Source organism: Chlorocebus sabaeus, chromosome 1 (assembly GCF_047675955.1).
Source record: "Chlorocebus sabaeus isolate Y175 chromosome 1, mChlSab1.0.hap1, whole genome shotgun sequence".
NCBI classification, from domain to species: Eukaryota; Metazoa; Chordata; class Mammalia; order Primates; family Cercopithecidae; genus Chlorocebus; species Chlorocebus sabaeus.
The window spans coordinates 46,032,678-46,044,987 of NC_132904.1; the positions used below are offsets into that span (position 1 = coordinate 46,032,678).

Below are 12,310 nucleotides of genomic sequence, written 5' to 3' on the forward strand. Positions count from 1 at the left end.
TGAATATTGCTTTGCTAATCGAGGGTGACTGCTGGAAGTGGAGCCACGCTGACTGATCCCAGATTGAGAGGCAGCCACAGCCACCCCAAAAGGAAACGGTCCGCCCTGGGGTGGCAGAGCCCTGCCTCTGGACAGGGCCAGAGTCATCGGCCGGCATGGCCCATCTTCCACAGGTCTCCCCCAGCCGATAGTGATGGAGGCCCTGGACGAGGCCGAAGGGCTCCAGGACTCACGGAGAGAGATGCCGCCACCCCCTCCTCCCTCGCCGCCCTCAGATCCAGCTCAGAAGCCACCGCCTCGAGGTGCCGGGAGCCACTCCCTCACTGTCAGGAGCAGCCTGTGCCTGTTTGCTGCCTCACAGTTCCTGGTAAGGACGGCACAGGCCTCACCAGGGCCTGGAGAGAGGTGGGCGGAGGGCCAGCCTCCCACTTCCTCCCCAGATGGCCCCCTGGAAGGCAGGAGGATGAGCGGCCTCCCTGGTGTTCCTCAGGAGCTCCAAGCCCTCAAGGATGGGATGAGGGGAAGGCTGGAATTCTGAGCTACCGCATCAGCAGCTGAGACCTCACACCCTGCCTCCCTAACCTAAGAAACGGGAACACGGGGCCTCCCCGACCCCTGACCTCCCAGCCCTGCAGGGTTCTCCTGAGAACTCCTGTCTGTGGAGGCCTTTCTGGGAGACTTCCCTTTTGATGTACATATTTGTGAGGTCCTCTCTGGAAAGGGCTTTCTCTTGGTTCCCTTCAGTCAGCTTTTCTCCAAGGAGAGTCCTGAGGCCTCCCCTGGGCACACAGCACCGGGGCCCTGCTCTCAGCTGCCCAGTCTGGACCTTAGAGGTTCAGGAGCCTCCATGCAGGGCCAGGTTGAGGCTGCAGGTGAGCTCTGCTGGGGGAACATGGGGGAAGGGGGCTGGCTCCATACTTAGCCTGCTCCCCTGTGCCCCAGCTTGCCTGCGGGGTGCTCTGGTTCAGCGGCTATGGCCACGTCTGGGCACAGAACGCCACAAACCTCGTCTCCTCTTTGCTGACGCTCCTGAAACAGCTGGGACCCACGGTGAGTAAGCTTTGGGGAGTCCTGGGGTAGCAGGGATCTGTTGGGGGCCTCTAGTCCCACCATCCCCAACCTCCGGATGGGCCTTCTCTGAGTTCGGGAGATACTTCCAAGCCCCTAAAGTTCTTCTGCGTGCTCCCCACCCCAGACCTTGGTTTTGTCATCATTGCAAGAGCTGAGAACTCTGCCCCCACCACCACCCTGACCTGTTTATCTGATGTTCCCCAGGCCTGGCTTGACTCTGGGACCTGGGGAGTCCCCAGTCTGCTGCTGGTCTCTCTGTCCATGGGCCTGGTCCTCGTTACCACGCTGGTAAGGTGCCTCCTGAACCCAGCCTCAAGGCTGTCCTCCTCTGACCTTGAGGCCCGGATTTCTACCAGCTCCCATCTGACCTACTGGCTGGACGTTCTGGGTGGGGCAAGGAGGGATGCCTATCTGTTTGCACAAGTGTGCCAGCCTGGGGCAAGAACTTCCTCCTTTCTGAAAATTGGTTTGCAGTGATCTGGGCTAAGGAAAAGGGGTGAGACAGGGAGAAGGCTGGTGTAGGAACTCTGAAGCCCCACTGAGAAGGCCTGAACCAAGAAACAGCTGGGAGAGGGAGGGGTGCGGAGGGAGAGTGGGCATGGAGCCTCCCATTGAGGCCGGGGCAGTGCCTTGTGGACAACTCCCAGGAGAGCAGGGCTGCTCGAGACACACTGAGGGAGTGCGGGGGTGTCAATCCCATTTGCGCTCCAGGAACACGGCGGGCAGCCAGCATGGTCCCAGATCCGTGATGCTGTATACCCCAACCAGGTGTGGCACCTCCTGAGGACACCCCCAGAGCCACCCACCCCACTGCCCCCTGAGGACAGGCGCCAGTCAGTGAGCCGCCAGCCCTCCTTCACCTACTCTGAGTGGATGGAGGAGAAAGTTGAAGATGACTTCCTGGACCTGGACCCGGTGCCCGAGACTCCTGTGTTTGATTGTGTGATGGACATCAAGCCTGAGGCCGACCCCGCCTCGCTCACCGTCAAGTCCATGGGTCTGCAGGAGAGGTGGGAGGGGTGGAGGAGGGGTGGGCTCCACGGGCCCTCGAGCTCTTAGCTCCTGATCAGAAGAGTGGATGCCTGACTCTGACTCCCAGTACCCAGGGCAGAGCTGGCCTCATAGCTTAGCTAGTGTAGACACGTGCTCTCCAGGTCATTCATAGAGATCAAAGTGCCCCAAAATGAATGCTGAGAAATGCTGTCACTGCACACACACATATAGGTATACACATGTTCACACACTCTCCCATGCTCAAGTAAGTTTGGGTGGTTTTCTTTGCTGCAGGACTTGTCAGAGCCTTTAACATGTGTTCATTGGAAATCAGCAAGGGGGCAGTATGTGGCATTTCCCAAAGTCACTTGACCACAGAACTCTATTTTTTTTTTTTAATTTTATTTTGGATTGAGGGGGTACATGTGCAGTGTTGTTACCTGAGCATGTTGCATGATGCCCTGGTTTGGGGTACACATGCTCCCATCACCCAGGTACTGAGCATAGTACCCAGCAGTTAGTTTTCCAACCCTTGCCCGCCTCTCTCCCTCCCTCCTCTAGTAGTCCCCAGTTTCTATTATTGCCGTCTTTATGTCCCTGAGTACCCAGTTAGAACCCTGTTTTTATAGGGTAGCTCATAGTGTTCCACAGAGCACACTCTGAGAAGTGTAGACACCGTCTTTTCAGAGTCTAGGTGGATAAGCCAGATCACACCACATTTGAGTTATCCATGTAATGTCATGGAATGAACACTGGGTGTGGAGTCGAGAAACCTAGCTTTTTGTTTCAGCTCTGCCACCCCCTTACTGGGAAAGCCTGGACAACTCTTGGCCCTTCATGGGGACTCAGTTTCCCCCTCTGTGTAATGAGGTCCCATCCTGTCCTGTGGTCTGAGACACTGAGTGTAGTAGAGTTTGCCCATTGTAGACATCCTTGCGGCCACCTTGCTCCTGGGACTCCCTCCTTCCTGACAGCTAAGGGTCCTGGCCTCTCCTGGACAATATGTCCTTGACTCACCAGCAGCCTCATCCCAGGACTGCTGGGCCCAGGCCTGCAGTGGGGAGGGTCTGGAGCCATCCTCTCGGGCCCAAGCCCTGCTTCTGTGCTTCAGGGAGGTGTCCCCTCTCTGAGCTTCCTGGGGACCACAGGGCAGAACTGCCTCCAGCGGTGATGGAGGAGAGTCCAGGGTAAGGCCATGTTGGGTTAGCTTTGGATGGAACTTTTAGAACAGGAGCTCCAAACCCCCACTAAGTTAACATCTCCACTGCAGGAGGTAGGAGATAGGGAGTCAGGCTGATGCCTTGGGGCTGAGATTCATGCTGCTTTGACGGGGGGGGTTTTGTCACACTCCCACTCCTCTTCCTTGATCCCACCCTGTTCCCAGCTGATCTCTCCCTCCCTCATTTTCCCAGCCCTGAAGACCCCAGCTCATGCCTGCCCCCTGTGCCTCTGAGACTCACACTCCCTTTCCTGGTCTTTCCAGGAGAGGCTCCAATGTCTCACTGACCCTGGACATGTGCACTCCGGGCTGCAACGAGGAGGGCTTTGGCTACCTCATGTCCCCACGTGAGGAGTCCGCCCGCGAGTACCTGCTCAGCGCCTCCCGTGTCCTCCAAGCAGAAGAGCTTCACGAAAAGGCCCTGGACCCTTTCCTGCTGCAGGCGGAATTCTTTGTGAGTTCCCTTGAGCCGGCTGCCCCACTGTGTGCAGACCCATGTCAACCATCCACCTGCCCAGGTGGTGGAGCGTGGTGCCTGGAACTCGGCATCTGCCGTAGATTAGTACCACTTTATCTTCAGCTCTCCCACCGTCTTGGGCAAGCTGCTTTCCCTCTGAGCTTCAGTTTCCTCATCTGGAAAATGGGGATGAAAATAATAGGATTGTTGAAAGGTTAAAGAGACCAGGAACATGTGCAGAGCACCTAGCCAGGTGATGGAGGTACAGTGACAAGGCGAAGTCTTTATTGCCCAGTGCTGTGCTTTGAAAGCCACAGAGAACCTTCGCTTCTAACTCTTCTGTTTTTCCACTTTCCTCCTGCCAAGCATTGTTCTTCTGCCTTTGAAATCTCTCTAGTCGCCTCCCCTCCTTATCACCCCTGGGGCCCTAGCTTAGGTCCTAATCACCTCCACCCTGGCTTTTGCAGCTGCCTCCTATTGGACTTTGAGGGGCTCGATAAATGGCACCCCTGTCTACCTGCCTGAGTGCTCAGCCATTAAGAGCTAAGGCATAGGAGATCACAATATCACCTTTGTTGTCAATAAAATACAGGTTGGAAATGAGGCTTAGCGCAGGGTATAGCAAGAGTGAGCCTCCCGATACCGAGACCCAGAATTAGACGCACTTTCCACCCTCCACAGGGGTGCCAGCATATCTCGGACCTTGCCCCATGGGAGCACCCCTATAATTCTTTCCTGGCAGGAGGGCCCTGAGAGGAGGAGGAAGGAAGGGGCTGAGATTCAAAAGCTCCATTCCTCGACCAAATTCACCGAACAGGTAACTCCTCACTTCTGTGAGCAGGAAGAGGCGAGAGACCGAGAATATCGGGGGCGAGTTCCTCCTGGTAGAAGCCAGAGGGGTACGGAAGCAGGCGCCTCCCCCCTCACAGCTCCCTTCCTTTGGCCTCCGCCCTGGGCCTGTCTGGACCGGGTAGCTCTCCCCTGTGAGAAGACCTCCATCACCATCTGATCTGCTGCTCCAAGTTCTCCAGAACTTGGTACCACCTGCATACACCATCAGCACACCTCACCTGGTGTGGCCCCAGCCTCCTTTTCCAGCCTTACGCCCCATGCCCCACCCCTGCAGGGATGGTCCGCTTCCAACTGGGCCAGCTCCACCTGTGCCTTTCTCCTGCCGTGCCTTTGCTCACATCATCACCCACTCCAGATGCCTCTAGAAAGCCTTTCCTTGACCACCCCAGCCTCAGCTCCTGCTCTGAGCTCCCACGGCCGTCATCTCCCCTTCGAGAAAGAATCACACCCTCTACCTCATTTCCTGTTCGATGGGTCATTGTCGAGGAAGGAGCGCGGCCTGAGCACCCACTTTGGGGGCAGTTTTTCTCATGTTGTATTTCTCTTTTGATCTTCACAACCCTGGAAAGCGTTATGATCCTCATTTTACAAAGCCCATACTTAGTGTGTGCAAAAACAATGAAACAATGTGAAGCTGGGTGCAGTCAGGGACTAAGCTGGTGGGCAGACTGGAAGGAAATGCAGAGGCAAGAGGCATGGAGAGTCATCCCAGAGGATGTCAGGAAGAGACAGACTTGGAGGTGAAGGTTTCTTTTCTTTTCTTTTTTTTTTTTTTTTTTTTGAGATAGAGTTTCACTCTTGTTGCCCAGGCTGGAGTGCAGTGGCGCGATCTTGTCTCACTGCCACCTCCGCCTTCTAGTTCCAAGCGATTCTCCTGCCTCAGCCTCCCTAGTACCTGGGATTATAGGGGCCTGCCACCATGCCTGGCTAATTTTTGTATTTTTATTAGAGATGGGGTTTCAACATGTTGGCTAGGCTGCTCTCAAACTCCTGACTTCGTGATCCGCCTGCCTCAGCCTCCTAAAGTGCTGAGATTACAGGCATGAGCCGCCGCGCCCAGGCAGAGGTGAACTTTAAAGGGTGGGAACAACTTGGAGAGATGAGGGTCAGGGGAGACCAGTGCCCTCAGGAGGCAGAACATCACAAGCTCAGACCCAGAGGCAGGACTGAGAACAGCAGATTAACAACAGGGGAGAAACAGGCCTAACTGGAAGTAAAGAGAGGCCAGATTCGAGAAGCCCTCACGTGCCAGGAGAGAAGTTCAGACTCAGAGCTCTGGACACAGACAGTGGTTGGGACCTGCAAATACTCCTGGGATCTCAGAAAGAGGCTTCTCTCCTGCTGGAGAATCAGGGAAGGCTTCTCAGAGGAGGCGGCACATGAGATGAGGATGGAGTGGGTGTTAGCACAGAGCTAGCAGCATGAACCCAGGTCCCCGAGATAGGGATGCCCAGGGAAGGAATGCTACCCAGGGAGCGTGGAGGAAGGCAGCGATTTGCCAGGTCACTTTTTGTCTTTTTCTTCATTCATCAGCTATTTATTGACTATGTATACCAGGCTGGCTCTCCAAAAACAACAGTCATTATAATATTTATTACGCACTCGGCATGTGCCAGGCACTGTTCTGAATGCTTCATGAGCACTAACTCTCTTAATAGTAAATGTTTGTTGAATGAATGTGTGCACTCAAGCCAGCCCCTGGGCTAGGAGTTGGGGGCACAGCAGCCCCTGGATTCAAACATCTGTGAGGGCCTATAGCTGCTCACACCCCGTGTTCTCCTTCCACAGGAAATCCCCATGAACTTCGTGGATCCCAAAGAGTACAACATCCCTGGGCTGGTGCGGAAGAACCGGTACAAAACCATACTTCCCAGTGAGTACTTGCTGCCCCAGAGGGATGGGGGCAGGCTCAGCTTCACCTGGGGACCCCCTCACCCTGAGGAGGAGCGTAAGCCCCCAGCCGGGCCTCCAGGGGTGAGGGGACACTCATCGCTAGAGGAGGTGGGACAGAGGGTTGGGGTGTACTGGCTGAAGGGAAGCGCCACCCCGGTGAGGCCAGAGGCGAGTTCATTTCCTCACACAGCACTCTCTGGTCCTTTGCCCTGCCTGGCCACGTGTTGTGCTGAGCCCTCTAGAAACCCAGAGAGAAAGGGTGGTAATGACAGCAGCTCCTAGCCACAGTGCGGTAGCCGAAAGATCACCTTTCATATCCTCTTATCTTTTCAGAGTGGGCAGATTTTAAGGAAAGGAAGTTAAGGCTTAGAGAAGTTAAGTGGCTCACCTACAGTCCCACAGCTAGGAAGTGCAGAGCTGAATTTCAGACCCGGGCCTCTGTGATCCCAGAGTCAGGCTGTCAGGCTCTCTGTCTACACGGCGTGGAGTGTGTAAGCCCTCTAACAGGGACATCCACTGCCACAGGCGAATGAGTGTCTCTGTCAGGGAGTGAGCTCCCTGTCACTTAGTGTATTCAAGTGAGGCGGCATGAGCAGTCCCCTAGAAGGTCTAAAAGGGGTTTTCCTCCTTTGGGGTTAGTTAGACCAGGTGACCTGATGCTCCTCTGTCAGCCCTGGGGTATCATTTTCAGATAACTTTTATCAAGCTTCGATGAGCCTACCACCCTTGCCAAGTTCTGACCCCAGGCCCTTGTTAAAAGTGAATCCGCATAAACCTGCTCCAATTCAGTTTGTAGAGTAGCAAGGCTTTTAAAAAGCAGCTTTGCCATCAGCATCTCCAACAACATGTAAGATGTCATAACTTATTTTTAACTTTTAAAATATCGACTTGTAGTTGCTATGGTTACACAGTCTCTAGGTAGTTCCAGTTAAACAAAGCGCCATTTCAGGCCAGGATGCATTATTCAGGGATGCTCACCTCTTCCCTCATCTTGGCCTCCCCCATCCCAGCCCTACCTGGAGGGAGTGACTTGAGTATCCTAGAACCTTATACTTTGCTGGCCATTCAGAATGGCCACTGGGGGAAGGTGGGAGCAGACCAGGATTCCACGCAGTCCTCACTGCATTCCGAGAGGCTCGAGCTGCCTCCGGCCATGCCCTGAGCCCAATAAAGAATTTTATCTGTGTCCAGCAAGAATGGACCCAGTCTCTGCCTGCAGAGACTGGGCTGGGAGGCAGAGAGCAGGTGAGGCTGAGCAGCGCCTGCCTCTCAGATCCAGGACACGCTGAGGTTTGTTCTCTCATTCACTGGGCACACATTTCCTCAGCTCCTGCCCCAGGGACTGAGGATTTAGTTGTAAATAGTACACAGACTCTGTGCACAAGGAGCTTCCAGCCTAGTGGGGGAGAGAGGTCCATGCACAGTTACAGGCAGAGTGACCAGTAACCCACAGGCAGCGTTGAGAACAAGATGCTGCGAGCAATTTCTCTCCCCTTCTCTGCTGTGTCCAAAGCATCAAAACAGTGCTGCCTGGCACATGGTAGACATTCTGCACCTATTTGGGTTGTTTTTAATTTTTGTAGAGATGGAGGTCTTGCTCTGTTGACCAGGCTGGTCTCAAACTTCTGGGCTCAAGCTACCTTCACCTGCTTGGCCTCCCAAAGTGCTGGGATTATAGGCATGAGCCACCATGCCGGGCTCTGTACCTATTTGAATGAATGAATGAATGAATAATATCTCTCAGATCTACATCCTCTTCTTCAGCCTCACTGCCAAATGATGCTTTTGAGGTTAGGGCTTTCATGTTGCCCAATTCCAGGGGACACCATTTACATAGATTACATTGATTGACATAAGTGCCCCCTGGATCCGTGCCAGGCTGGACAGCCCTGTGATCTTTGACACTTCTTACTTGGATCATTGCAGTAAACATCTAACTGGTCTTCTGGCTCCCGGCTCCCACACTCTCTTCTCCATCTTCTACCGTTGCCACCAAAATGATGCAAAACAGAAATCTAATTGTGTCATTCTCTTCCTTAAATGCCATCATTGTTGTCACTCTTTTAATCCTCAGGTTTAAGTCCATCTTTCTTTTTTTTTTTTTTTTTTTTTTTTTTTTTGAGACAGAGTCTCACTCTGTTGCCCAGGCTGGAGTGCAGTGGCACAGTCTCGGCTCACTGCAACCTCTGCGTCCTGGGTTCAAGCAATTTCCGGCTAATTTTTGTATTTTTAGTAGAAACAGGGTTTGACCATGTTTGGCCAGGCTGGACTCGAACTCCTGACCTCAAGTGATCCGCCCACCTCAGCCTCCCAAAGTGCTGGGCTTACAGGCATGAGCCACCATGCCCAGCCTAAATCCAGCTTTCTAAGCCTGATTTATAAGACGTTTTGTCACCTGGTTCCTCTCCAGCCTCACCTCTCACCACTCCCTACCCTGCACTGTGCATGTGAATCTGACAGAACAGCATTGCCTGCAGACAGGGAGATGGGAGATGGCCCACACAGAGCTTCCTGCCCTCCTCTGCTGCAGGTCCCCCAAAAGCCCCCTCCCGCTTACCCTCGCTCCTCTCCATCCCTGCCACCCTCTACAACCCCTCTTCACAAGAACTGCCTCCAAATCACCTGCCAAAAACTTAGACAGTGGGGTTGGGCTAAAGAGGCAAGGCTTGTGCCCTTTACCTCCCCAGTTTCTCCTACCAGGTTTAGAATCCTTCTTTTTATCCTTTAACCTGTGGAACTTGTAATAATGCAGTAATAACAGCAGCTGATACTTTGTGTTGGTCCTAGTTACTGGTATAAGGACTCTAGTTGTTAAAGTTAACTTCTTTACAAGATAAGCAAGGTCACCGTGGAGTGACCATCCCCAGGTTACAGATAAGGCACAGGGAGATGAAGTAAATTGTCCATGTTGACACTGCTAGTAAGTCAGGATCAGGATTTGAACCTAGCCTCTCTGGCTCAGTGGTGTAGACTCTTAATGACTCCCCTCTACTGCCTGTGAGAGCCTCCTAATATGCACACTGGAAGTCTTTAGTGCAGTCCTCCCTATTACAGGAAGTAAACTGAGTCCTGGACAAGTGGGCTGATGACAAAACTAAACCAGAACCCAGGACTCTGGGCCTCCAGCCAGCTTCCCCCTTAGCCCATACAACCTCAGTCTCGGCCTCTGCAGGCTGACCGAATAGTCAATGCAGGGAGGTTCTAGCTGGAACAAAACAAAATCTACTTCAGGAAGAAGAGCAGGGTGGGGGCTGGGCACAGTGGCTCATGCCTATAACCCCAGCACATTGAGAGGCCGAGGTAGGAGGATCACTTGAGCCAGGAATGGGAGACCAGCCTAGTCAACATAGCAAGACCTCATCTCTACCCAAAAAATAATAATAATAATTTAGCCAGGTGCAGTGGCACATGGCTGTAGTCCTGCTTACTCAGGAGGTTGAAGCAGAAGGATCACTTGGGCCCAGGAGTTAGAGGCAGCAGCGAGCCATGATCATGCCACTGCACTCCAGCCTGAGTGACAGAGAGAGCCCCTTTTACTATGGGATTTGACATGTGAATAAATTGAAAGGAAAAAAAACCCTTTTTGCACATGTGCACATGAGGCTAAGACCCTCCAGTCTTATTTCAGATAGGGGAGACTATCGTTTTCATCTTAATACCCTCCCTCAACTTTCTATCCCACATCTTAACAACCCTTTATATTTATAAAGCACTTTACCGTTTATACAGAACTTTCACTTCTTTTTTCTCATTTGTCTTCCCAGCAGCCCAAGGAAGTAGACATCTTTGCCTCCACTTGACAGATAGGAAAACTGGGGCTTAGAAAGGCTATGTGTTTTACAAGCCTACACAGCAAGTCAATGACAGTGTGTACTCAAGCTAGCTGTCTCTTGCTGTCCAATATCTGTACAGAAATTTCCCTAGGTAATTCTATTGTTGACTTAGCTGTCTCCTCTCCAGAAGCTAAGACGCAGTGAGTATAGGGCAACTTAAGGGGCACAGGCTCAGGATAGAGACAGAGGTGGAGACCCGGGGACACCTCTCTGTCTCCACCCTCCTCCTTATCCTGAGTCCTCACCTGCAAAATGAACCATGAATGGGTGAATGTTTTGCTGCTGGGCAAGGAAAGGAAGAACTGCTAAGGTCACACAAGAAATATGGGTATCCTGGAATAGGCCAGAGAAGGTGGGCCCTGCCCCAGAGGGCCCAGCTTCCAGCCTTACTTGTCTCCTACCACCCCAGACCCTCACAGCAGAGTGTGTCTGACCTCACCAGACCCTGACGACCCCCTGAGTTCCTACATCAATGCCAACTACATCCGGGTACGTATTCCCACCCTGACAGCCTCTTGCTGAAGGGGAGGCTTGAGTCGATGGGATCCATCCTCCAGCCTTGTCCCTACACCAGTCTGACTCCTGCCAGCTTCTGGGAAGAGCCTGAGTGTGGGGATGGGGTCCTGGGAGCACTTCCTCTGACCCTGACAGCCTGGACTTGGCTGGCCGCAGGGCTACGGTGGGGAGGAGAAGGTGTACATCGCCACTCAGGGACCCATCGTCAGCACGGTCGCCGACTTCTGGCGCATGGTGTGGCAGGAGCACACGCCCATCATTGTCATGATCACCAACATCGAGGAGATGAACGAGGTAGGGACCCCCATCCCCATTCCGAGTGCCTGCCACATTGCGCCCTACACTAAGTGTCTTGTTCTCAGATTAATCTTTATGACAATCTCACAAGGTTGGCGGTGTTCACTCTGCTGCCAAGATGAGGAGATGCGAGGCTTGGTGAGGTTAAGTCGTTTGCCCCCAGCCTCACAGATAGAGGCATGCCTGGAGGTGGCCTTTCCACTTCCGATGCCTGTGACCTCAAACACAGCACTCTGCTGCCTCCCAGCCTGCCGGGACAGATGTTGGCTACTCCTGTACTCCTGGCCCATTTAACTGAATCTCCATGAAAGTCCTTCAGATGGTAGCACTTCTGTTTTCCAGAGGAAGAAACGGAGGCTCAGGAAGGGGAAGTAGCTTATAGAGTTTGCAGCTGAGATTTGAACCCCACGCTCTGTAGCAGCAACCCTGTTGCCCTTGTGTATCTCTCCACTGGCCCTGGCGAGTGCTGGGGAGAGTGTGGGAAGGGACCAGGATTGTATGGCAGCCTGATCTGGGCCCCTACAGAAATGCACCGAGTATTGGCCAGAGGAGCAGGTGGTGTACGACGATGTTGAGATCACTGTGCGGAAAGTCATTCACACGGAGGATTACCGGCTGCGACTCATCTCCCTCAAGGTGAGGCCTGGGGCAGGGCTGGGCGAAGCTGAGGATGAGTGTAGGGGCTTAACTGGGGACTCCACAGAGAACAGGTCCCCAAAGTCCACTGTAACTGACCTAAAAGCCAGTGTCACTCCCAGATTTTCTGATAATTATGGATGAGTGAGAGGTGAAGGACTTGGGGGCCAGAGGTAGAATCAAACCCCTTGCATTTCCCAGTCCTCAGTTGTATTTCGTGCTGTTGGGCTCCTCTCTCTTTCTACTCTGTCATTCATAATGCCTTCTAGCTATGCTTCAAATGTACCCAAGGCCAGGACTGTCCGGATGAGGGGACTTCAGCAACCTCCAGCACTGTCTTTATAATTGAGGGTTCATCATGACTTTGAGATCCTTCCTAGAAACATCTCTTCACCTGGGATGCTAGGCTTCTGGCCTGTAGTGCCCAATCTGTCCACAAGAGGGCAGGCACTCTTTGCTGCTTTGGGGTTGTATAGGGAGGCTGTGGTTACAGAAAACAGCAAGAAAAAGGAAGACACACAAAATATGAGCAATACAAAACAG

At 53.1% G+C, this 12,310-nt stretch overlaps 1 protein-coding gene across 2 annotated transcripts in view; it reads left to right on the plus strand.

The window, feature by feature from the left end:
- Positions 1-12,310, plus strand: part of PTPN5 (protein tyrosine phosphatase non-receptor type 5) — a 64,072-nt gene that overhangs the window by 48,533 nt on the left and 3,229 nt on the right. For both annotated transcript variants that reach the window (XM_008004640.3, XM_073017823.1), the window contains 9 exons: positions 174-367; positions 943-1,050; positions 1,276-1,359; positions 1,840-2,081; positions 3,548-3,737; positions 6,381-6,465; positions 10,728-10,807; positions 10,991-11,128; positions 11,657-11,767. In XM_008004640.3, the coding sequence (XP_008002831.2) occupies positions 174-367; positions 943-1,050; positions 1,276-1,359; positions 1,840-2,081; positions 3,548-3,737; positions 6,381-6,465; positions 10,728-10,807; positions 10,991-11,128; positions 11,657-11,767 (1,232 nt within the window). The remainder of the gene's footprint in view (positions 1-173; positions 368-942; positions 1,051-1,275; positions 1,360-1,839; positions 2,082-3,547; positions 3,738-6,380; positions 6,466-10,727; positions 10,808-10,990; positions 11,129-11,656; positions 11,768-12,310) is intronic.